At 46.8% G+C, this 27,325-nt stretch overlaps 1 protein-coding gene across 1 annotated transcript in view; it reads left to right on the top strand.

Moving 5' to 3' along the window:
- The window catches only part of LOC142804204 (uncharacterized), a 122,175-nt gene that overhangs the window by 54,601 nt on the left and 40,249 nt on the right, over positions 1-27,325 (top strand). Inside the window, exons 6-8 of the mRNA XM_075890883.1 lie at positions 895-921; positions 1,972-1,998; positions 4,660-4,730. Coding sequence (XP_075746998.1) covers positions 895-921; positions 1,972-1,998; positions 4,660-4,730 — 125 coding nt within the window. The remainder of the gene's footprint in view (positions 1-894; positions 922-1,971; positions 1,999-4,659; positions 4,731-27,325) is intronic.

The raw sequence follows: 27,325 nt of genomic DNA, 5'->3' as shown, positions 1-27,325 counted from the left end.
GACACTGTTCTCGCACATGAGGAACCTGTGTGTTTAAGCTTTCACTAGCCTTATTTTGGTTATTTATTGTTGCTCGCATTTTTCGACGCTTTGCTTAAATCATCACAGCGATGAGTTTTCAGATGATATAATGCTGACGCCTGCCTTGCAGGATCACAATAAAAATTCTTAACCAACAAACCAACCAACCAATGCCACAAGCGCTTACGGCTTCAACCTAGTTTTATTTGGTTTACAAACAGATATCGTGAGTGGTGTGCTCAGTGCAGCCATGCCTCAGTCTTCGAGAAGGTTCGCGATGGTAGCAGAGCGTTTTGTGAATAACGTGTGCTGGAAGTCAACTATGTGAACAGTCCGGAGCTTACGCGGCTGCCAATGACAGCGCTGCAATCAATAGCCCTTGCACAAAAGTCGATGCGCTTTACCACATGCTGGTTTATCAACGACTGACTTTCTGTTCACTCTTAGCACTGCGCAGCCAACATTGCGTGCTCTAATTTGAGTTTACGTTTTGTGGCCAAAAGTTCAGCTAAATAAAGAGTTTCACTTTGGAGAATAAGCCTGCTGCAGCCCTCGCTTAAGTCACGAGCTTGTCACATTATACCAAAGAAGCTAGTGCGCGTGAACATTAAAGACTCAAAATCATGCAGTCTCATTTTCGTGAAATTATGATAATCGCCGAATGTTGATATGAAGTCGTCATAGCAATATGCTATATTATCAGTGGAGTGACAGATTGGGCGAGCTGGTTGGAATGCGTAGTGCCTTAACAACAACAGCATTAGAGGGGTCTCCTTTTTGATCTTGTGTACGTTTGTATTGCAGCACCATAATGTTTTGGCTCTGCTCAGTTGATCTGAGATGCCTTTGTTCTTTTTTTTTTAATTTTTGCAGGCAAGCTCCCCCAACAACACCGGAATTGTGAGTATCTGTACAAATTAATTGCTCTACGACGAAGTTATACAAATTCAAGTTACTTCAGCTTCTATACTGAGCAGCAGACCTCAATACATTTTGAGCCTCGGGGTGTTCAATTAATTCACTTTACACAGTCGACATCAGGACTGTAAGAATGAAACTAGAGAAAACCGCACTGACTTCAAGAGTAGTGTCTGCAATTCAAGATCAGTTTGTCACTTCATCTGTTGGAAGTTTTGTTCTACTACGCTAGCATACTGTTTGCCAATATATGTATTGAGTTATAAACTTCTCAGATTATAAATGATGGAATCTTTTTCCAACACTTGCCAGAAAAAAAATTTCAACTTTTCAGTCAAATGCGGCTTAAGAGTACATTCTCATCACTAGACACATGTACAAAACTTTCAGACCCACCCACGCTTAAAAATAATTAAGCAAATGTCTTTTCATCCCACAACTTTATTCTTCCCCTCTCTTGCATTTCTTTCTTCATGGTATATGGCCACGTGCCCGACCGTTTCCGCCCACAAAATACATGGGTGTTATAAGCGTGACACAGTATTCTTGATAGGAAAATGGTCACCGCTTAATGCTAAAGAATGGAAGTGCAAAGAAGCTAGATGCGATTGATTGATGTGCGCCAAATATACACCCTTTCTACTTGGAATATTTTTGGAGTGTACTTATTTTAAAGCCTAACGCCATGGTTGCTTATCAGGAAACATGCCCCACTTCTTGTTTTAAAGTCATGAATTTGAATTCAAGCCAAAGCGGCTGAAGTTTTGTGGGAATTGAAAGCACGGAGATACGTGTGCGTGGTATGGAATGCACGTTATACATCGTTTGGTCAGAACTGCTTCGTGTGCTAAAATATGGCCGGCTTCCATTGTAATCACATCGCCTTGAAAGTTTTAAAATCCCGAAAAAGAATAATTTATTGAACAATTTTCTTGTGATCAATTGTTGTTTGGGTCAAAAAATTCGCGTATTGGATATAAATAACAATTTTGCAGTGACAATTATTGAAAAATAAACTTTCTTTTGTTTCAGGGTTGGCAAAGAGCGACTTATTGTGACGTTGGTACCAATTTCATTTTAATAACACTAGCAGTGTCTCTAGAGTGACTTGTTCGGCGAGATGGTTCAGTCTTACGATAGACTTAGCGCATAATAAACACAAAAGATGGCGAGCACGAACAAGCAACTGATTTTATTAGAAAGGCCCACGCATATATACCTGAACAAAGTCACAGTCACGCGTCACATTCGCGAAAAAAAATGATTAGTATGTAATCCATGTCAGTGGCATGCAACGTGATAGAGGGGCTCAATACGCAGTCTGTCATTCTACTAGTAGTTTCAATAAGGGTTACGAAGTTTTGCTAGACAACTCGCATCGTTACCAAAATTGCTCAAGTCAAATCGTTCCTGATGTTTACACTCCATTTGATCGTCTCATTTTCAAGAGTTGAACTGTCATTTGAATAAAATAAACTGTAGAATGAATCTATCGCTGGTTTGTATTTGTTACGTGGTTGTGAGGTTGAAGAAGTCAATAGTGGGTTCAAAAATAAACTTTTATTCACTAAAACACCTGTTCGGGAGACGGCAAGTGAAACTAAATGCAATATATGTTGGAAAATCATAGCAGTGAACAGAACATCAGTCGTCAATAACTTTCTTTTCGGTGAACAATCATGTCCTTGAAAGGTGGACCACATGTCCTCGATGCACTGCGTTTGCGCGTGGAGCGTAGACTAAGCGGTGCATCCTCTCCCTATATGACGAAATCGTACGCCTACACCAAGCAGTACGCTGTTTACCTACACAGGAAGAGGGCAAAAACGCTCAGTCTTCACGTCCTGTGCTAACGCGCTGCAAAATGTACATGTGGTCTGCTCTAGCTTAAGCTGTCATTGAACTCTCTTGCGCAATCTATGGTGCTCGCATAAGCTCTCTGGTAAACGCCACTATGCTATTCATGTGCCTAAGTTTGGGAATCATGGAGCCTCCCCAACCTCACGACGTAGTCTACGTTGAGCATGAAATTTCTTGTGGCTCACATCAGCATACAACAAAGTTAACTTTGTCAACGAACGTGTTCATTTATATGAACCATTTCAAGCCACGTGTCACAGGCGCAGCACTCGATCATTGCAGGTTTTGCACATAAGTTTTACACCGTTTTTAGTATGCTTGGTGCAGTATTACGGCAAAGTATTTTTCACCCATAAAAGTTTTAAGGCCGGAGCGCCCTCTAAATCTGCGCTTGTTTTACGGTAAAATTTGTCTTAAAAATCTATCTCTAGTTGGTTCTTTGCATGGTGTGCTTCAAAACGACACTTGCGTCACTACTACTTAACCAATATGGAATATATGTTTACCTGCCAGTTGAGCCATTTGCAAACCACTACTTAAGCAATATGAAATATTTGTTTACCTGCCAGTTGAGACTTTTGCAAACCAACAAACACCTTCAAAGTTCACCTATTTTCCTTATGCTAGGTTGGACTCTCTTCGAGCTCTCTTCACATTATTGTACTTTTTAGATGGACATAACTTTGCGAAAAAGAAACGTTTAGGGGGAAATACATTTCAAATATTCTCGGAAAAAAATTATAAAAGTATGTCATTAGTCCCACATTTAACAGTATTGTTCCTCCTGATAATGTCCACATAAAAACTCTCATGATTCGGTGATCGGTAGAAAACTTTATTTCTAAGCTATTAAAGAAGCCTGATGAAATAATTTTTGTTTCAAGAAAAAAATTGAAGGTGGCCCACAGACTGCACCCATCATTCTTTTCATTGCCCCTTCGCCGCGAAGCGCATAGGCACACTTGGAGCGGACATTCGTCGCAGGAAGCTGCAAGGTGCGAGATATACGTCAGTGGTTCACGGTGGCCTAATGCTTTGTTGTTTGAAGGCAAGGTTACAAGTATTGAGTTCGCTTTAAGATGTAAGCCTGCTTGGCAATGAGCATTGCTAATTATGGACGCCGTACTGCAGCTTGCGGTATCATTGGTAAATTGTGCTAGGGCAGCTGGCGGCAAAACTAGTATACGCTGCGAAAAGTGTACAAACGTTGTGGTATTTCTGTCGGCTGGTGTACTTTAGTTCCATGCACAATGTTAATGTCGTAATGTTTATTATGTGATCGTCAAGAAAATACAAATTTAAAAGGTAATAAACTTCCATTTTAACCACTAAAAAGAACGATTCGTCTATTACACTTTAAATATAAAAATGTCACCCATATACGAGTACTCAAGAGCAAAAGCAAATTACGTATTTGTTACAAAAGGCTCTTTGATAGTGAGAACTCGCGCAGAAAATTGTTCGTGAATGGACGATGCCGAAAGCTTTTGATAAGTAAACTTGCCAAATAGTGCCCGATTTAAGTTAGGGAACAGGTGCTATGAAAATAATGATAATCTTGGTTTCATTTTAAATAAATCTCTGAATTTACTGTCATTTTTTATTTATCATCTCATCAGGTGCGCAAGAAGCATCGACCAGTATTTTAGATGTTCCGTGGGCTCATTTATGCTATGAAACTGAACTGCACAACATCAAATAAACTTATCTTTGTTTTCATGACCCAAAACTCCGATATCATTAAAACAGCCGCGGCATCAAAACGTGCAACACGAACGGATGTAGGCGCATACTCCTTAGTAGTTACTCTAAGCTATTCGCCTCACTCTGATTCAAATACCCGACGCCTTTTAATTTCAGCACTAATGATGTAGACTTTGAAGTTACGGATGATGGAGAGGTCTATATTGATATCTGGATGATATATGAACGTAAGTCGAAATTCGTTTAAATATTTGACGAATTTCGTTTTTTGATTAATCCCTCTAGAATTCGCTGACGTATTGGTGTCAGGAAAATGAGGTGAGCAAATCTGGTGGCAAGAGTTGAAGGCTAAGAAATACCAGACAATATTTTCTGTTGTAGCAATTCAAAATAATGACCTCTAGATGCATGACGCTCTCTTGAAAGCAATCTATTCACTTTGTTTTCTTCACAACGGCTGATGGCTCCCAGACCCAGATTCGTTATGCGTAGCACTTTTCTTTTATGATGTTTTCCGTTGGCAGCGTAGTTTTGCTGTGTAGGAGCGGTGAATTGAAATATTACATTATGACAGTGAACTATGAGACTGCATGCCTCGGGTTTCTTCCTGGTCGTCGCGATGCGTGCCCATGACAGCAAAAACGAAAAAAGAAACGACAGTGCACTGCATCTCGCGCCACCAGCCACCGCGATACGTCATGTTTGTCGAGGCGTCTGGTGGCAGTCGAGGCAGCGGCACGAAAAAAAAACATACGACGTCTAAGCGCCACACTGAGTGTTCGTTCGTATGTCGCAGAGTATTTCCGGATGAAAGTGATTAAATAGCACAAAGACTTTTCAAATTCTCTAAAATCAGACATATTCGTGGCACTACATCTAAATACGTGCTTAATTTGAGTTGTAGAGCAATGAAACTAACCAATATTCTCAAGTGTAGGTACACTTGTTCTCGTTCACAGTAGCAGTGCAATATTTTGTGTATTTGTGATACTTTAATTCAAAATACATTAGATTCTCAACAACACATTGTATCAGTGAATAATCAAAAAATATATATACATGGATTTGCACAATTCTTGGGATGCCTTGTCTTCATAGAAATGTTCGACATGCCTGTTGCGAGCATGTCAATATTGTTACGGGTTGGTGACTTCTGTACGAAATGCATTTACAGAGAAAAAACCACAGGCAAGAGTCACAATGACTGATTTGCACTCTGACGCGCCTGTCAGCTGCTTGTGCTCTTTTTCTTCGTTTACTTCATCTCTGTAACAGGAGCCCCGGGTGTGTGAGCGCTGTCTCGACGTGGGTCCGGAGAAGTGCGACAATAGTAAAGTTTCATGTGCGAAACAAGGACAACGTCGTCCAGTGACGACGTATTGGAGTGCAATGGTACTGTCTCGTAGTTAACGTCGCTAACTTGACGTAACACCAGGTCCTGTGTTGCAGGACAAATGTTGTTCGGAGAGACCTACATGGCGACACGGTGACCTGATGAGCACGCGGTCGCCAGGGGTAAACGTTCTATTACAATGCCGGTGGTCGTAGTGGGTTTTTTGCATATCCTGTGACCTGGTGAGACTAGACTGGCCAACTTGACGAGCCATGTGAGCCCGATCAATGGCTTCGCAAGTGTACTCGGAAGCAGATGGCTAAAAGGCAAGGTGGTTTCAAATGGCAATATGGGGTCACGATCATACAAAAGATAAAAAGTTGTGAATCCGGTGGTGTCATATCGAAAGGAATTATGTTCGAAAGTCACATAATCCAACGTGGTGTCTCAGTCTTTGTGATCTTCAGCGACGTACTTCGAAAACATCTATGTGAGCGTGCGGTTGAAACGTTCAGTTAGGCCATTAGTTTGTGGGTGGTAGGCGATAGATAGTTTGTGCGCTATGGCACACAACCGAAGGAGGTCGTCGGCAACTTTGAACAAGACAGAGCGGCCGCTGTCCAAAAGCAGCTGTTGGGGTGCATCGTTGTGTAAAATAACGTCATGAAGAAGAAAATCCGCGACGTCAGTGGCGCAACTGGTTGGCATGGCCTTTGCTATCACGTAACGGATCGCATAAGCTGTGGCAACGGTGATCCATTTATTTCCGATTGTCATCGTCGGAAAAAGGCCAAAAACGTCAAGTTCCACGCGACGAAATAGTTCAGGGAGACTTCAATTGGGTGAAGATATCCAGCTGGCAGCAAAAAAGGTCTTTTCCGGCGCTGGCAGAGGTTGTAAGTGGCGATATATTGACGCACGGTGCTGTACACTCCAGGCCAGAAGGACCGACATGGCACGCGTTTGTATGTGCGGGAAACACCGAGGTGTCCCACTTTTGGTGCGTCGTGAAGTTGTTCAAGTATGGCAGGCCGTAAATGACGATGGATGACAAGAAGAAGTTTAGTGACGTCAATGCTGACGTTGCGGAGGTAGAGGATGCCGTCATGCAGCATGAACATACAGGATTGAGCGTCATGGCTGTCAGACTGGATGGCGCCGATGATAGTGCACACCGACTCATCCCGTTGTTGTTCTATGCGTATATCACTGATGTCAGTAAACGCCATTACGCTGCTCTCCAGGTCAGGCGAAACGGGATCCGGAGGATCCATCGGATGACGAGAAAGACAGTCTACGTCCTTGTGCATACGGCCAGACTTGTAGCTGACGCTAAACAAAATTTGCTTGATCCTCAGAGCCCAGCAACCCAGACGTTCAGTCGGTTCCTTAGGAGAAATCAGCCAACAAATCGAGTGATGGTCCGCAACGTTGGAGAATATGTGACCATATAAATACGGCTAGAACTTGGCGACGGCCCAAACTAAAGCTAGATACTCTCTATCGGTGATGTAAGAATTCTTTTTAAGGGGATAAAGCAGGCGATTGGCGTAAGCTATCACACACTGTCTACCGTGCTGCCGATGAGCGAGAACTGCGCCGATATTGTAGCCACTGGCATCAGTGCGAACTTCTGTAGCAGGAAAATGATTAAAGGGGCAAGTATGGGGCGCATAGTTAGGTAGCCGATCATAGCGGTGAACGCTTGAGCCTGCTGAGGGCCCCATGAGAATTTGATATGCTTCTTCAGCAAATCTTCAGCAACGTCGGTGAAGTTTTTCCCAAAACGACGAAAGTACGAACATGAGCCGATGAAGCTCCGGATGTCGGATGTAGAACGGGGCACCGGAAGGCTACACATGGCGCGGATCTATTGGAGATCTGGTTGGACAGCGTCGATGTTCACAAGATGGCCCAGAACGGCAATCTGACGGTGACTAAATTGACATTTCTTGGAATTAAGTTGTAGCCCAGCTGATAAGACTGCGAGAATCACAGCGAAACGGGTTAGGTGACTACCGAAAGTAGATGAAAAGGCTATCACATCGTCTAGGTAACAGCGACAAATAGACCACTTATAACCACGCACGCGAACGTCATCATTCGTTGGAGTGTGGCGGGGACGTAACATAGTCCAAAAGGCATGACTTTAAACTGGTATAAACCATTCGGTGTAATGAAGGCCGTCTTCTCGTGGTCCATTTCATCGACAGAAATCTGCCAGTAGCTGGACTTAAGAACAATAGGCGAGAAGTATATAGCCACGTAAAGGCACTTCGAAGTGTCATCGATGCGTGGTAACGGGTGTAGTAGAGTGCAAGTCATGCTTGTACGACAACCAACGCGCATGTGCAACATTCGATCCACTTATCACAAGCCTCCTTATATACTCAGCTGCATTCCTGAATAAACTGCTTTTGTTCTCCGCTACTCGTCTGGCATACATGGTGTCAGAAGTGGGCACGGCAGTTAGTTTCTGCCGTGCAGCCAGCTTTTCCAGGTAACCACAGCCTTAACGGAGACAGTACGGGACGAGCGTCCCTCACGCCCAGGCCCACGAGACAAGTCCGGATCACTCATAACTGCAGACACAACCATGAGTTCGACACTGCTACCACCCCCCAAGCCACTCGACAACACTGGCGACGTTTATCATAACTGGAACATCTGGAAAAGTGAGTTCGAACTTTTCGCAATAGCAACGAATCTGAAGGCACAGCTGCAACATGTTCAAGCCGCTACATTTCTCATGACCATCGGTGAAGAGGCAAGGCGAGTTTGTAGAACCTTTAAAATTGACAAGGAGGAAGACAAGAAACATCTGAATGTCCTAACCCAGAAGTTCCAAGTTCACTACAAACCAATTACAAACCTCACCTTCAACAAGTTCAGGTTTGGTTCCAGAAGCCAGCGAGAAGGCGAGTCGTTTAACGATTGGATCACAGAGCTCAGGACTCTAGCAGTGCTGCGCAAATTCGGGGAGCTTGAAGATAGGCTTCTATGTAGTAGCATAATCCTTGGGATACGAGACAAGGAACTTCTGCAGAGACTTATCCGTGATAATTCCTTCTATGCCAAAACGGTTGAGATTCGCCGTACTAAAGAACAGAGTAAAGAAGAGGTCGCTAAAATACGAGGTAGCACTTCCTTTGAGTCTGAAAAAAGCATTGACGCGGTCAAGACAAAACCGCCCCCTTCCCGAAATGCAGCTTGCAACATCGCAGATCTTCAAGATGTCCGGCAATGGGGAAATATTGCAAGAAATGAAACGATAGAAATTATTTTGCAAGCGTGTGTCGCACTCGAAGCACGGAAACGTGGTCAGAAGGATGACACATACGACATGTAGAAATGACCGACGACGAAGAATACTTCCTGCAAACGTTGGAAGTTCACGCGATCAAGAATAATGAGCACTGGGTGGCGACGTTGAATGTAGCTGGTGCTATACTCGGGTATAAAATAGACACGGGAGCGAACTGTTGTGTCATACCAAAATCTGTCTTTCGAAAGTTATCAGCGGCTCCTGCGAAAAACAGTTCCGCTACCTTGAGTGCTTTTTTCGGTCACACACAAAAAGCAATCGGAAAGATGAACCTTGCTGTCTCCAGCAGCACGCAGAGCTTCAAGGTTACGTTTTTTATTGTCGCTCAAGAGGTGCCAGTAACACTAAGTGGTGAAGTCGCTGGGAAGCTGGGCCTAATACAACGCATAAATGCAATCAACGTCGAAGCGTCTGACACTTTGGTATCCAGCTTTGATGATATTTTTTAGGGCTTAGGACAATTTGACGGCTTATCCTATCGCCTGCAGCTTAAACCGGATGTACCATCAATCATCATACCCGCAAGGAGAATTGCCGTCGCCCTTCAAGAACCAGTGAAAGCAAGGCTAGACGAGATGGAACGCGAAGGTGTCATCAGAAAGGTAAAAAATCCGTGCATGTGATCCAGCCACATGGTCGTAGTAATAAAGAATGGGAAGGTACGCATATGTTTGGATCCTTCAGATATAAACAAGGCGATTTTGCGAGAGCATTACCATATGCCGACTTTGGATGACGTACTGCCGTGGCTGCAAGGAGCCAAATACTTTTCCACGCTTGATGCTGCTTCAGGCTTTTGGCAAATAATCTTGACGAACAAAGTTCGCGTGTGTGCACTATGAGCACACCGTTTGGAACGTACAGTTTTCTACGCATGCCGTTCAGTATCGCATCGGCACCAGAGGTTTTTCAACGTTTCATGCATGAAGTGGCTGGAAATTTGGCTGGCATAGTGGTCATGATGGATGATACATTAGTCTGGGGAAAGACGAGGCAGGAGCGTAAGAGAAGCCTCACCGCCTTGCGTGAACGCTGCAGAGAATGCAATTTAAGACTCAACAGAAAGAAGTGCCAACTTTTGCAGTCCAGTGTACGTTACAAGGGCCACCTCCTCACTGCAGAAGAACTCTCATTAGATCCAGAAAGAGTACAAGACATCATTCAAGTACCTGCGCCGAAAAACCGAAAGAAGCTTCAAATATTCCTTGGAATGGTCAAATTTGTATCGCGTTTCATCCCAAAACTGTCTGTTGCATCCGCGCATATGCGAGAGCTGCCTAAGAAGGACGTCGCATGGACGTGGACAGAAGAGCAGGAAAACACTTTCCAAAAGTTGCGAGCTAGTCTTGCTGCAGTGACAGTACTAGCCTACTTTGACCAGTCCAAAGCAGTGAAATTGTCCGTTGACGCGAGTCAGTACGGCGTCGGTGAAGTCATCCTACAAGATGACCACCCCATAGCCTATTCTTCCCGCTCTTTAACGGCCATGCAGCAGAAATATGCACAAATAAAAAAGAAACCCTAGCCATTGTTCATGGCTGTATGAAGTTGAAGGACTACATACTCGGACAGCCCGTAGTCACAGTTGAATCCGACATTCGGCCGCTTGAATCAATTTTCAAGAAACCACTCTGCGATTGTCCTCTTCGTCTTGAGTGCATGCACCTCGTGCTACAAAGATTTCCCATCGACGTGGCACACAAACCAGCAAAAGAACTGTCTTTAGCCAAAACACTTTCGCGTTTTCCTCGCACAACAGAGTTGGTGGATGAAACGGAACGATTTCAAGTCAACGCTGTTTCTTCGTTACCTGTTTCAGATCAGCAGCTACTCAGCATGAAAGCAGAGACCGAGAAGGACACACTCATGACCGAGCTCGGCCGCTACGCAAGTACAGAGTGGCCACACAACAAGCAGCAGCTGCCGGATGCCTTAAAACCATATTGGAGCTTCCGGGAGGAGCTCCACGTCGAGGACGGGCTGCTTCTCAAAAGTAACAAGCTTGTCATTCCACAAGCAAAGCGCAGAGAAATTCTCGGCCTGCTTCACGCTGCACATTGTGGCGAAGTTAAATGAAGGCAAGGGCACGACAGGTACTGTACTGGCCAAGCATGAATGCTAATATTTAGGATGTAGCGAAGACATGTGCTGTTTGCGATAAGTACAAGAAAGAAATGCAAGGCTTACCATGATCAGCCACGAGTTACCCACTCTGCCATGGCAAGTTGTCGGGGTGGATCTTTTTCACCATGAAGGCAATGAATACTTCACATTCGTTCACTCTTACTCGCTTTTCTTGAGATTCGCAAGCTTAGTCATGCCACCGCTGCTGCAGTAATCAAAGCTAGTACAGAAATCTTTGCGACGCACGGTATTCCAGCGAAGCTGTGCAGGGACAACGTCCCGCCTTTACACAGCACGAACTTCCACGCTGTTACGAGCAAATTTAATATCAACCAAATCACGTCTAGCCCGTACTACCCGCGCGGATGGCTTAGCAGAACGCGCTGTTCAAGAAGCTAAGCATCCGTTAAACAAGTGCCCAATTTCCACCCTTGATTATTACAGTGCGTTGCTGGAATGGTGGAACACTCCGAGGGATGAATGGCAGCAATCGCCAGTTCAAAGGCTCATTGGACGCACACCCGAAGCCAACTCCCAGTCCTCAACTGTCACTTGGAACCGGAGACGGTTCCTACAGAAACTGTTCATTAGTGACTTCAATAAATACGACATAGACAGCGCTTCTACTACAACACAACTACAAGGAGTCAGCCAGACCTTCATAGCGGAAACCGAGTGTCCGTATATGACACATGCAGCAGAACGTGGGCTCCAGCCATAGTGGTCGTTCCTGCAGGGCCCACGCGATCCCACGTGGTGACTACAGACAATGGGAAGCAGCTACGCCGCACAAGAGAACATCTTAGAGCCACAGAAGTCTCGTCGCCTGCCCGTGAGTCCCCAGCAGAAAGCCAAGCAGCACCACTAGACTCAACTCAGGTCCTTCGAAGAAGTGAGCGCATACGCTGAGAGCCGCAACGTTATCCATTGCCAGAACGTTACAAATAGCAAGGCTATCCATGTTTGCAAATGAAAAATTTCCTCAATGCTTGTTTTTTTGTGTGTGTGTCATGTCTCTTTTTTTGCACCAAAGAATGGAAGATGTAGTCGAGTGCAAGTCACGTTTTCACGGCAACCAACGCGCATGTGCAACACTCGATCCGCTTATCACAAGCCTCCTTATATACTCGGCTGCATTACTGAATAAACTGCTTTTGTTCCACGCTGCTCGTCTGGCATACAGCATGTATACGTCGTTTCGCGTGATCTGGTTGAGGGGGCGATGATCAATGCAGAAGCGCCAGGCACAGTCTTATTTTGACAAGGACGACAGGGGAATCCCAACAACTGCTTGATGGTTCTATGACACCTTTGTTGAGAATTTTGTCAGCTTAAGTTTGGATGACTCTGCGCTCAGTGTGGGAGACAATACAGGATCATCGGCTATTAGAATTGGCGTCACCAGTGTTTATAAGGTGCTGAACGGTAGATGTTTGCCGTAGAGCTAGGTCTGTCATCAAAATCTAAAATGTCGATATATGACGCGAAAACGCGATGGAAGTCGTTGGCTTGCGCAGGTTGAGGTCTGGTGCAATAATCTTCGAGATATGATCCGGCATAGAACAGGTGCTGTTAGCTACAGGAGACTGAAGTAAATCAATTTCGATAGTGAGAGCCGCTATTTCGCATTCCTCAGCGTTAGATACGCTGGCCAAGAACATGCCACGAGAAAGCACTTGAGGGCACAAGCTGAAATTGATAAATGGGAGCGAGGTACAGTTGTCAGTGACAGTCACATGCTTGTGGGGAATGGCGATGTTGCTGCTCAAAAGGACGTCGGTGAGAGGAAGGAGGCCATATTTACCGTTCGGAACATGTGGCTGTGCGTTCAAAACGATGCAGCTGGCTGCCTGAAGTGACAGCTGCACATCTTGAAGAGAGCACAGGCGCGACGGGGCAGTGTGGGGTTCAGCGGCTATCCGAGGCAGCTCTAGCTGAAGGACGCTGGTAGCACAGTCGATAAGAGCAGAATGATTCGACAAGAAGTCCAAGCCTAGGATAACGTCATAAGGGCAGTGGTCAATCACAGCTAAAATGACGGAAGTAGTGGGGCCTTTATACTTAGGCGGGCAGTGCACAGACCAAGAACCATCGGCGTTCCGCCATCGGCTACACAGAGCATTTGTAAAGCTGCTGGTGTGAGAACTTTTTTTAAATGTGTGCGTAGGCTTGAACTCATGACCAAAATGCTTTAGCCAGTGTCGAGAAGCGCTTGTACAGGTACGCCGTCACCTTCAACGTTAATTACACTTCGTCTGGTGCGAACACACAGCGGATTTCTGCGGAAGTCGTCAATGCAGCAGCAACACCGCCGAGGGCTGCATTTCTCAATTTTCCGAGACGATGTGGCCGGAAGCTACGGGGGACGAGAAGCGCCGTGGCGGCGGCGAACTGGACGATGGGCGGCGTGTTTGCGGTGAACGAGACTGATGCCCTTGTGGTGAAGGCGAGCTGCTGCACCAAGTGATCCGATAGTGTTTAACGGCATTGGACTCTCGGGAAGGCGAAAAGGTACCATTGAAACGGGTCATATTGGTCGTCGCACGAGGTGCCGGGGACCATGTGTTGTGGCAGTAACGACCATTATGTCCAACACGGTGGCAGTTAAAACATATAGGGCGGTAATCTGCAGTTCACCACTCAGCCGGGTGGTGAGTCAGAAGTCAGAAGTCAGAAATGATTTTATTATGACATCAGTAGCATTACAAATTATTAGTATACAGAAGGAGGTCCCATAGTCAAAGACTGAATCGGGACCTCCTACAGTAATGAATATAGAAAAAAATATATTGAAATAGCAAACAGCAGTAAAAAAAGAAGCAAAAAAATACAATGCAAGCTGAAAGAAGGATAAATTAAAAACACCAAGTGAACGCAAAAAAAAAAAAAAAAAAAAAGCCAGAAGCAGACAACATACAAAATAAGAATAAATCAATTCTCCTATATGTAGAAAAAACTGCAAAATCAGTCAACACAATAAAGAAAGGTAAAGCAGTGCCTCTAAAATTTTACAAAAAATTCCCAATGAGGTCAAGATAAAAAAATAAGGTAGTTAGGCACGTCAATACATCTTTCAGGACAATTCAGTTAAAAAAAAAGAAAAACATTGGAATACATAATGAACAGAAGATCAATGTCACATCTGTTTCAGCAATGAATGGTGATGAAACGATGTTTACACCTATGTTCTGAGATGGTATGAATAGGAAGGAGATTAACGGAAGTGACGAAAGCTACCCGGATCATGAATGTGATGAGAGGAACGTCTTCAGTTCTTTTTTGAATTTGCCAATGGATTGCGATGTTTTGATTGCAGGAGGTATATTATTCCAGAAATGGATTCCATTGAAGTAAATTGTTTGTTTCCCATAATTATTCTGAACCCTTGGTAAGATTAAATTCAGATTGTGGGCAAATCTTGTCAGGTTAGTATTCACTAGATTAGATGGAGGGATAATGGACACAGGAAGCAGATTGTTGATTTGCTTGTACAGTAATATTCCTAGTTTGTATTTGAAAGTATCACAGACCGTGAGGATGTTGTTGGCTTGTAGGAGTGCTATAGCATTACAGCGATGGTGACTATGGGTAAGTATTCTAATAGATTGATTTTGCATAGTTTGGAGGAAAACAAGATGACTACTGTAAGTATTGCCCCAGGATGTGATACAGTAATTAAGGTGAGAATGAATGAAAGCGTAGTACAATGAAAGTAGTGTAGGTTGGGAAAACATATCACGGGCTTTAAGCAGAACACGTATGCCGTAAGCCATTTTTCGTCGTAGGAGAGCAATGTGCGAGAGAAATTTCAAGTTGCGGTCAAGTTGTATACCCAAGAAAGTGGCCTCCTCATCAGCTTCAATTGCAAATTGATTTATAAATATTGGCGGGATATGAATATGTTCACGTTGGTGAGAGTGAAAAACAACGAACTTAGTTTTGGTGGGATTGATTTGTAGCTTATTATGGAAACACCAAGCAGTCAAGCTTGAAAGATCATTATTTAATTTCTGTGTCAGAGATCGGAGGCATTTATCAGTGTTAATAATTGTTGTGTCATCTGCGTAAAGTAAGGACTCTGAAGTGGTAAGCGAAGTTGGTAGGTCATTGATATAGATTATGAAGAGAAGTGGGCCGAGGATAGAACCTTGAGGGACTCCAATATTTGTTACCTTCGGTGTAGATTGAAAACCTGACAGACTTACAACTTGACTTCTATTGAGTAGGTAATTTTTTATTAACATTAGTGCAGGACCAGTTACGCCAATGGCTTCAAGCTTCAAGAAAAGAATGTAGTGGTTGATAGTATCGAATGCTTTGGTAAAATCAATGAAAACAGAACCTGCATATAAGCCCTTATCTATTGCTCTCTTTAGCTTTTCGGTTAAAGATAACAGAGCGAGTTCAGTAGAATAGTCTTGACGAAAACCAAATTGCGAAAGTGAAAGAACCTGAAATTTATGGAGGTATTTGGACAGGCGATTTTCGAGCAATTTTTCGAATACTTTGCTAAAGAAAGGTATGATGCAAATGGGTCGATAATTAAATATTTGTGTACGGTCCCCTTTTTTAAGCACAGGAACAACTTTGCCACTTTTCAATTCTACAGGGAAAATACCAGTTTTGAAAGCTAAGTTAATTATGGATGATAAAATATCAGAAACAGCATGTGCAATTATTTTTACGTTTGTTGGGGAAATACCATCAGGGCCAGCACTTGTTGTGTTCAGGTTTCGAATGACATCATGTACTTCCTGACATGTGGTAGGAAATAAGAAGAATGATTGTGGCAGACGAGAAAGGGGAAGTTGATAATCAGCATCAGGGATGACGTCAGTGTTAAAGAAGTAGTCACTGAAAGCTTCAGCAATCTCTAACGGGCTATCATACTTAACATTTTTATAATTAATGGTGGGAGTACGTGGAGAAAACCGCCAGTCAGAAAAAGGCATCTCGAAAGAGCGTTTCCTAACTCCGGGCGCGGTGACATGGCACACGCAATTCACTCCGACGTTTTCAAGCTCCTGGCGCACGATGGCTTCAACTAGAGGAACAGTAACAGAAGGGGCATCAGTACTGCACGAATAGAACGCCGAGGGGGCCATTGCTTCGAGTGCGTGATGAACAATGGGTGTCAGGTATCCCGGCAGTGATGGACGTTGTGGTATAGACTAGTCCTCGCAAGTTGATGCTGCGGCGGTGTTTGGATGTCGGGCGAATGTTTGCGGAACCAGCGACTTTTCACTTTCCCGAACTGACGACACTCTTTGATGATCGCGTCCACTGTGGAACAGCCCTTGCACACAAGGAGATTGAAAGCATCGTCGGCAACCCATTTCAGGAAATATCCAACCTTGTCGCTATTTGTCATGTCGCTTTCGGCTTTTCGGCAGAGAGCGAGCACGTCTTGAACATATGCGAGGTATTATTCCGCGCAGAATTGGGCCCAGCAGGCTGATTCCTTTTTGGCGGTGATTTTACGACTGGCTGTTTTGCCAAACACCTCTCGCATCTTTTTTGTGCATTGGTGCCAGCTTATGAGTTGTTTGTTGTTTTTATACCACACCTTAGCCGTGCTTCTCAAGTTAAACAGCGCATTAGACAACTGGAGTATATCCCATCTGTTCGGCACACTCACCCGTTCGAACATGGCCAACCAATCGTTAACGTCGACGGCACCAGTCCCGCAGAACGTACCGGGACCTTTAAGTGGCGTGAAAACATATGGTTGTGACGCCTTGTTTATCGAAGACGCTGATGTTGACGTGAAGGGCTCCACATTGGCCATGGCTGGAAAACCGATGTGACGTCCACAGCGGAGCTCCGTTGCCTGATGGTTACCCAGCAACTCTCAACAATACGTTACAGGGTTGGTGACTTCTGTACAAGATGCATTTAGAGATTAAAAGTCACAGGCAAGAGTTACAATGGCTAATTGGCACTCCCGCGCACCTGTCAGCTGCTTATGTCCTTCTTCCATTACTTCATCTTCGTACGAATATGTAGACCTCACTGCGAACACAGATAACGTATTGTATCTCTAGAGCGACTCTAAGAATTTTGACGTGAGTGGCATGTGTCCAACACGTTGCAGCTGAGTCCTGCATGAAATCGGTGTCATCTAACACTACCAAGGTGTAACCTTCGCGAGTTCGGGCTGTGTCTGTGTAAAGAGCATGCGATTCTGGGATGTCTTGTAGCATACTGCTAAGGTATCGTACGCGGGTTTTGCGCCGGCCCTTGTTAAGCGGGTGGTGCATGGTATGGTGTAAAGAATGAACAGTTAGTATTTTCCGTATCGCAGGCGATGAGGGCGTGGGGCAGGTTTCAATCTAGAGTGGTGGCACTAGATATCCGAGGCGTGAGAGGAGAATGCGGCTAGTATGGGTGAGTAGGAGGCGTTGGCGCTGACTGACCCAATCTGCCTTGAGCAGCTCACCTAGTGCGTTGTGTGTCCCCAACTCTAAAAACAGGACGTGCAGAAGTGTAGCTCGGAACGCCGTGGGTCATTTTTGTCGCTTTGCGAACTATGGCGTTTATTTGTAGTTGTTGCGATTGGGCCAGTCGTTGGAAAGGCAAGTTATATGTCAGCCGGCTAATCACGCAGGCCTCCACCAAGTGCAGCGGGTCTTCTTCTTTAAGCCTTGAGTGCAGATTTGAAAACTGCCGGATCATGGACTGTATATGTTCAACTTGTCGAGAGAAAAGGCTAATGATGTAGTTAGCTCTGCCATCCGTTTGAACGTGTAGTCCAAGGATGCGGGCACGAGGGACATGTGGTATGGGTATTCCATCCACGTTCACAATGGCAGGGGGAGGACGACTACTGCATCGGGAGCGAATGAATGGGAGCTCTGATTTTTGAGAAGCACATGCAAGCCTCCTTTTTTAGCTTACTCAGCGACACTATCGTCTGCTCTGTGCAGTACGTCCTGGATGGCTCCATCAGAGCCCCGTGTCGTACTTAACAAGCCTCCTTTTTTAGCTTACTCAGCGACACTATCCTCTGCTCTGTGCAGTGCGTCCTGGATGGCTCCACCAGAGCCCCGTGTTGACCAGATAATGATGTCATTCGCAAATATAGCATGGTCGATAACGGGGATCTGGTCGAGCAAGCGGTGAAGGCCTGCCAGTGCGATAATAATTGATGTAAGGGAATGAAGGCATCGTGAATGAAGGCATCGGTTTCTGTACAAAACAAAGCGTAGAAACCGTTTTGTCAATAAGTGACCAGTGAAAAAGCGAGGGATTGTGGGGTGCACTGTCTGCTACCGCCTTCTGGTTCGAGAAGTGTAGACGACGGCGAAGCGCTTCACCGCAAGCCTCAGATTAGTCGGGATTCGCGCCAGGTCGCCCGTTTATCTTCGTCCTGATAAACCATGGTCGGTTTTTCAGCCGTTGGCTGCTCCAACTCGAGCGTGAAAGGCAAACGGCATATATCGATTCCCATAGAACGAAGAAAGAAAAATTAGGTGGGCCGCGGCTGTGAAGAGAGCCACAGCGACAGGTAGCCTTTGAGTACGTAACGTTGAAGCCAGAGTGTGCGAAAACCATTTTATCGCGGGTACGTGTGTATTCCACACTAAACAACGCTTACGCGTGAATTTGCTGCAAATATTATATTAAGAAATAAATTGTCGCGCAAGCGCCTGGAAAATATAATATGGGAACGCGCGACTGAAATCGACTTGCCAGACGAGATGAGCGCCAGCCATTGCACTCATATATATGACATAAAACACAAAACCTTCACTCGAGAGTGTGTTTACACAAAGCGCTGGACGAGTCTGTTTTCGTTATTTTCATCAAACTGTGCGCACGACAGCACCCAATAGAAGAAGTGCGTTAAACAAGCAAAAGGTTTCGATTATTCGGATCCGTCTATGTCTGACTGTATCGTTTCTGTGCCACCATGCCGCGCAGCCTGATCAAGATCAGCGTTTACATAACCATCTGGCTTAAACTAAGAAATCCAACTTATAGAGCACTGAAAGCTAGAAAACAAAAAAAACAACTCAACGCACTCAATAAGTGCTGCGCTTCATGCCGATCGACCGAAGATGTCGGCCGAAGCAACGATGCCGAAATGAACTCTTAAAAACAAGAACTAACTTTTAAAGCACTGACATTGCACGCAGAGGCAACTTTTTCAATGGAGCTGTACAAAAATGCGCGCGTGCCACTGCTTACCCACGTGGTGCGTCGAACCGGAAGCTGTCGTATCCCACAGTTCCCTGCAATTGCCTATTTTACCGGTCACCTATCGTTTTAGCAGCGTTGTTTACATTATCGCACTAACGTGTGCTCCCTGTTGTATTGGCAACTGATTTGATTGATATGTAGGGCTTAACGTTCCAAAACCACTATATGATTATGAGAGACGCCGTAGTGGAGGGCTCCGGAAATTTAGACCACCTGGGGTTCTTTAACGTGCACCCAAATCTGAGCACACGGGCCTACAACATTTCCGCCTCCATCGGAAATGCAGCCGCCGCAGCCGGGATTCGAACCCGCGCCCTGCGGGTCAGCAGCCGAGTGTATTGGCAACTGGAAGATGCCTCAACGACAGATTGCGAGAGCATGCGTGCAATGTTCGCAGCGGCAATGATGGTTTTCTGTTCCAGCGTGTTACTAAATTTGGCTGTGAGGTACAGTTTACTTACACAATCGTACTTAATAAACACAAAGATGAGCGCACAATGCTTATAATTGAAGCAACATACGTAGCGCGTGAACACTTGACTTAAGCCAGCGAACCATCAATAGCGCTGTTCGATAAAGAGATAGCATTTTTGGACTGCAGCAGATGTAACAGGAGTAAAATAATCACCCTAAGGCACAGTAGGCGTTGGTGAGGTGGGGCTGACGTACATATATCTTTTGTCGGTTTTGTCATTTTGGTCCGTCACTCGGTCTTATAGTATGTCTCATGACACTGTTTCATCTGTCAGTATACAAATCATAGTTTTCCGAATAAATTTTCAGTTCGTAGTAAGCACTTGACCCCGTCTTTCCGTCGGCGTGTTAGTAGTGCGCTCTCATTTCAAAACAACCATAAATCACCAACTCGCTCAATCAACTATCTAACTATTTTCACAAGTAGGTATTGTACCTGAATTGATTTGCCTGGCTTGGGAATCCACGAAATATTGGCGTGTCGCCACGCTTCGGGAAGCGTACCTTGGCGGCAGTATTCATTGAATATACCGGTGAGGTGGGTCATATCCGCATCACTTAGGTTGCGGAGTGAGGTTAACCGAACGAGGTCTGCTCCCGGTGCCGTGTTACCGTGTAGATCTTGTAACACTAGCCGTAAGTTAAGTTCCGTTTTAGTTCTTCCGCTCGCCTGGCTGGTTGCGCAACAAATGCTGTAGCCGCCAAGGAAGCCGAATACGACATTTCTTATCTGCTGGCACCTTAAGGCAGCAGCAAATGTCGCTCAACCAGCAGGGTGAGTGAAAAAACTATAACGGAACTTAACTGGCGCAGTCGAGCAGGATCTGCATGACTGAAATGAGGAGAACAGTGGGGAGCGGCATCAACTGAGACTGGCGACAACTACCTTCGACTGACTACCGCACTGCGAGATCAATAAAGTAAGGCTAGTCCTCTGGATTCTGAGGAGGAAGAACGCACCGAAAGGCTACTTCAGGCAGGCACCTCGATTTTTCGTTGGGAGCAGGCTATCACAGAGTCTTACATCTTGCGAGACTGAAAAAGGGACAACTCGGAAACGAACGGGGATGGGGCAGGAAACTTGCAAGTGTTGGGAGTCACTGACAGTGGCACGGGAGATCATGGTAGTGCATCAGATACGGTGTCAAAATAGCAGCTAGCGCTGTTTCAGCTGCAATTGAAAATTACTGAGGCGGAAACGCACAGAACCAGCGCTTGATGCTAGAAAGCAAGCGACTATGAGCCCGTGATGAGGCAGAGTCCAACGAGGGTGGTGACAGCCATCACTTGGCGGAAGCTTACAGGAAGACAGGTGACTGAAATTTCCAAGCTTTTTGAAGGGTGTACTGGCACCAATGCCAAACCACGAGGCACTTGTGCCAATGTGGTTCGAGGAAGTTGAGGCAACGCTCAGTCATACGAAGTTCCGAGCGAATGGTTGGCCAGGCTAGTTTTACCACATTTGAGCAAAAGAGCACGTGGACGGCGGTGCAGGCTCACTGTAGACGAGCGAAAAGCCTACATTATGCTTAAATCGAACATTTTGAAGGCTTGCAGGCTTTCGGCAGCGGAGAACAAGAGGCTATTTGCAGGATCGAAGAGGAGAAAAAAGGAGTCTTGGGATTAGTTTGTTGTGCACCTTGGGAGTCAGTTGGACTAATATGGCCAGAGTTCAAAGGTAGGCACATTCGAGGAACTCAGGCAGCTAGTTGTCGAGGATGGCTTGAAAGAATGAGTCCGGAAGCGAGGGCGCACGTTGTTTGTAGTCAACAGGAGGCCTCTTGCTACCCAGTCGGGTGGCTAAGATTACGGAGCGCTTTGAGGAGAGTGAGAAGCGTAAGGCAGCACAACAGATGGGAACCGAATAAACGTTTCGGTCGAAATGATGTCAAAGCGCTCCTTTCCTCAAGACACCAGCAGAGTGTTCGGCTTCCTTGGCGGCATCAGCAAATGTCGCGGAACCAGTGAGGCGAGTGGAAGTACTACAACGGAACTTAACTCCGTGCTTCCTCAACATTGATATCTGCATCCAACAATTCATTGGTCTCACCTACGTGGGAATATTCAGGGTAATGCGGTGTTGGACTGACGGAACAAAATCTTTTTCGAGCTCCCTGAGAAGTCTCGAGGGGTCGTCTCGATACTCGTGCATTAAGATGTGTAACTGTTGAAATTATTTTTTCTTCGTAATGGTTGGATCTGTGAGGAATTGAAGAATCGGCCATGTTTTTGTGGTGCCTAATGTTCCTGAAAGCTGGTTGCAGAATCCTGGCCAGTTATTTCTGGTGAGGGTCGCAGCATATTTTTAGGATTTCCGCGTAATTTAATCTACTTTTTTCGCAGTTTGCGATCGAGACGTTCACGTTTCCATCGCCGTGTCAATTTTCTCCGTGCGTCCCAAAGATAAAGCGAATGTGGGTCAATGTCTGGTGTTTCGGTGGTAGTATATAATGTGGGCGTGGCGGCTTCTACATCCTGAGTAAAAGAGTCAAGCCATTGCTGTAACCTTGCCCCTCAGGCGGGTCCCGGCAACCTTCCCTGAATTTGACCCAGTCTGTATAGCCTAAACGCCGCTCGGTCCTCCGGGCAAAATTTAGTGGTAGAATGGTTACCACAATATAGTGGTCGCTGCCAAGGTGCTCTTTTAGGAGACCATGCTCTACCACTGGGCCCGCATCTCGCACAAAGGTGAAATCAGGGCAGCTGTCACGTGATGTACTGTTACCAATACGAGTGGGGTGCTCTGGGTGAGTGAGTACAGTGTATCTCATGTTAGAACTATTGTTCCACAAGCGCATCCCTTTGGCCTGTGGTTTGACGTAACCTAAAACTGTACGTGGAGCGTTCCAATACCCGCGCACCACACGAAACGGTCCCAAACTCCCGAATACCGTGAAAAGGCGGTGAAAGCAGTGCGTACACAAATGGGGGAACTGTACACATTTAATAACAGCTTGCCCAGATCATCTCAAATCGGCCCAGCACTTGCTGAGGCGGGAGACATGCCACTGTCACTCCGGGCCGATCTTCGAGCGCTAAATCACATAGAGCGTATGAAACGCTCGCGCCACGGACAGCAGCTGGTATTCTGGCTCTCCTCACTTCCGCACTCACGGATGGGGCAATGCGCTGCGGCATTCTACGCCCTCATCCCGAGCTCACCGGATGTGAATGACTATAGTGCCCCGCCCTGCCACCATCGCCCTCTCAAGATTCGGACACAGTTACCGGGAGTGGCAAGCAAGCGGACGACGCCAGTGTGTGCACTTCGGCACGAAACTGCTGCCACTTTTGACGAACTCGCGGGACGACTCCTCGTCTTTACTGACGGTTCAGTGTTGAACGACGGGTGTGCCGCGGCTGCGTGTGTGGTGCCTTCGCTGGAGCTTCACAATCAGTGCCGCCTCACCTGCGAGGCATCGTCGACGATAGCCGAACTTGCCGCGCTTGACCACGCCGCCGATGCCCTCATTCAACTGAGAGTTCCGTCGACTGCCGTTCTCTCGGACTCACGTGCTGCTCTCCAACTACTCGCGCAGGACGCCCGCAGACCTCCGGTTGCCACGCGCATCGCGCGAAAGCTCGAAGCAGTGCAGGACCTAGGATGTGATCTTGTGCTGCAATGAATACCAGCGCACGTTGGAATATCCGGCAACGAAGTGGCCGACGAGCTGGCCAAAGAAGCACACTCTCCGGGAACCCCTGTGACTACAGCGGTGAGCACATTCGACGTAGCAAGGCTTCGCACACGGTGCTCTGTCACCGCTCGCCACCCGGACCCACGAGTTGCGGCAGGGCAGCCACCACGCCCACTCCCGAAAACAGGATTTTCGAGAGAGGAGCGTGCCCTCCTTCTCCGCCTGCGCATCGGCTGCTACCGCACGGCGGAACGGGTTCACAGACAGTCGGGACGTGGAGACCCAAACTGCCGTCATTGCCCACAGCCCGAAACACTCCATCACATTATCTTCCAGTGTGAGGAGTATTCGGACGCGCGCAGATCACTATTCGATGCTTACAGCAAACTGGGACTCTGCACCAGCACTGTTGATGTGATTCTTTTTCCCCGTGCGCACGCATGCCTGGTGAAGCGCGCGCAAGCTGCCCTCATCACCTTCCTGAGGACTTCTGCGCTATTTGAGCGCTTGTGAACTGAAAGAACATTAGTGCCTCCCCATCGATGTCCACTGGACTCGTATTAGTGAGTGCTACGGTTTTCCGTACAGTGTTTTCCGTACAGAGATTGCGCGCTTCGGCGAGTGCTTCACGCGCTTTGTACGACGCGCCAATCAAACCGTTGTCCTCCTCTCGATGACGATACCTCTCCGGCCCTTGGGAGCCTTCCTAGTCAGCTGTGCATGGCGCGTGGGGGCTTGTGAGTCCGTTGCGAAAGCAGAACGAATGACCCTCGCCTTTCTTTTTTTTTCTCTCTTTTCCAATCTTTCCCTCCCTATATCTTTTATTCCCCATATCCCATTCCTGTGCTGACCTGTTGAGGTGTCCTTGTAAGGAGAGACAGTTACGGGTCGGCACCTTTCTTTTCTTTTCTTCTGTTATAACCACTTATATATATTTAATAAACACAAGCTTTCGCCATTTGAGCTTTGCGTAATTATATAGATTATGTGGTGAGGAATGTCACTACTAGTGGTATGCACGCGACATGTGACATGTTTCGAAACTAGGGCTCCCACTAAAGGAGAGGCACCCAAGAGCGCATTGTTGCCTGATAAACAAGGTGGGCAATTTGGTTCTTTTAGGATGATAACATTGGAAGGGTCAGGGGTCGAGGATTAGTGATCTGAGGACATGCGGTCGGGAGTGATTGGCGGGGCGAAGCAAACTGTGGGGGACCCTCTGCCTGACCCAACTCCCAATGTGCCACCTTGGTTGCGCTTCTTATAGGGTCCTTGTGTAGATGAGAAATGAGGGCGCTTCTCCGATGGACGCTGTGATTCCTCGCAGGAGCTGGAGCGGGTCTTCAGGCGAGTCCGGGATTGGGAGTGGGTCCGGCAATTGAAGCGGATCCGGGACTTAGAGCGGGTCTTTGGCTTGCGCCGCGATTTGAATCGGCTCTTGGAGCACGACTCTTCTGCCTTCGCCGAGGTGCGTGAATGGCGGGTGTCGGGCGTCTTGCTTGACAAGCTATGGTCAGTGGAGGGTGTGAGTTGACGCAGTTCATTTTCGAGAGTTTGCCGCACTCATACCTTGTTGAATGCCTGCCTCCAACGCGAGGGCAGATTGGATCCGTCGTAGCGTGAGGTCCGTCACAGGATTTGCAGTGCTGAGTGCATGGATGCGACTGGGTGGAGTTGTCTGGGCTGCACGTTGGGCATATGACAACGTGTGGTGCAGGACAATGGTCGTCCCAATGGCCCAGCTTATGGTAAATCTCGCAAACCACTTGTCGGGGTGATGGGGGTAACAACGTTGTTTGCCCTGTAGAAACACACGTATGGAGGGACCTTTATCCATTCGAAAGTTACCAACGCACTGTTGATCTGACTCATCAGGCGTGCTTGAAGTATTTTTGTTGCAGGAGCCACAATTTCATTTACTAGCGTGGAAGACAACGTATCAGGCAGGATGTCAGGAACAATACCCTTGCAAGAGTTGTCCGGAGCTGCAAAGTATGTTGTGACGTCATAAACATGCTCACCGAATCTCAGCTCCCGCACCCTGTATAAAGCGTCGGCCACATATGATCTGGGCATGCTTATGATCGGTAGGTTTTTTAGTGGTCGCGGCCTGAATATGATTTCCTCGAGGTCTTTGGTAGTCAAACCAGCAGCGCTCTAGGGAGTGCCGGCGAGATCAGGACGTGTCCATCTATCCAGGCAAAGGCTTCTATGTGGGCGTAGGATGATCTATTCATCGTGCCTACGAAGTCGAGGCAAATGCCGGTTCCCACTCTGCTTGTGTGCATTGCGCTGAGAGACGCCCGGGATGCTCTCGCGTGGTTGGGTTTCCTTGTGGGCGTTTATTTTGTAGTCGTATCGCTCCTTGATGACGGGGTGTGCGTCCCGGGTGTCCTTAGTGCCGCGCAACGCCCGGCGGCATTCCGCGTTGCCGACGACGACCCTTGCTCATTAGAAGACGGCGTTTCGGTGGTTGAATGCTTCATTGACACAGAGTCGTGAGTTGGCTGAGAGCCCTTTGCACTGATGTCTGCTTCGGGTCCGTAATATGGGAGGTGGAAACCATGCTGCAATAGCAGCAGCTGCGTATAAGGGCCGCCTCAGAGCGTCGGAGTCTCATGGATGAAAGGAGGAGGGGGAAGAGGGTACAACTTTATTTTTAAAAATAAAAGTAAAAGTGGTTGGGCCCCTAGACGTCCGGGAGCCCCCTGGCCGACATCTCTAGGCAGCTCCGGTGCACCAGCCACAACTGGTCGCCCGAGCCAGTGACCCGAAGAGCGGCCTCCCACGAGGAAAGGGAAGGGTTAGGAATAGAGTCTACTGCCACGGGCTTTGGGCAGTTCCACAAGCAGTGGAAAATATCAGCCCGGGGTGCCCCGCAGGTGGTGCAATGTGGTTGATGAAGAGTGGGGTAAAATAGGTGTGCCAGATAGGGAGAAATCAATGTATCTGTCTGCAGCTGGCGTCAAACTGAACTCTGATTAGGGGTGAGGGAGAAGTGTGGGGTAGGGAAATCTCGTCTGCTGTTTCGGTAATACCTCGCAATCTCATGGTAGGTGCGGATTCCCTCTTGTGGTTTTCTCACGGGTTTGGATGCGCGAACCCCAAGCGTCCGGAATGAAAGACCTCGGACATGCGCATGAACGTGCTCATTCCTGAGGATACATTCATGAAACACCAACTCAACTATGACAAGCTTGGCTTCGGTGAGGTCATGGTCACTTGCTGAGTTGAAAGGTTTCACCAGTTAGGCTAAAGGTCTCTCGGTCGAAAATGCGCACGATGCAGCCAAAGAAACGGGGATCATTGCGCGAGGAGCTGTGGCGTCTTTCGCAAACACAGGTGCTTCAAACAGCACGTCCGCTCTCTACGAACGCTAGAGCCAGACCACTGTTACGAGCGCTGCAACGTGTGATGTGTTAGGAAATAAGGAAGACGTGGCTACGGGGGGGGGGGGGGGGGGCAGGGGACGCGGCTAGTTTTCTAGATGAACGTGGGTCAGTTTATCCTAAGAGTACACCACAGCGTCTGGACCCGAGAAGAAAGAAATGGCTACAGTGAACACCAGTCTAGAGAATTCAACTAAAGACGCACAAAGCCAACCAGCGTACATGTCGACGCAAGCGGCAGTGAGACGCGACATATCATCGCACGGAATAACCCATAGGATCAACAGAGTTCAGCGGTCAAGCATATGGTGGAGCAGTCGGGGCACTGCTCACGAGA

This window comes from Rhipicephalus microplus, chromosome 3 (genome assembly GCF_043290135.1).
Source record: "Rhipicephalus microplus isolate Deutch F79 chromosome 3, USDA_Rmic, whole genome shotgun sequence".
In the NCBI taxonomy this organism is placed as follows: Eukaryota; Metazoa; Arthropoda; class Arachnida; order Ixodida; family Ixodidae; genus Rhipicephalus; species Rhipicephalus microplus.
Note: the sequence above shows the minus strand (reverse complement) of the source record. Positions and strands in the feature narration are given on the sequence as shown.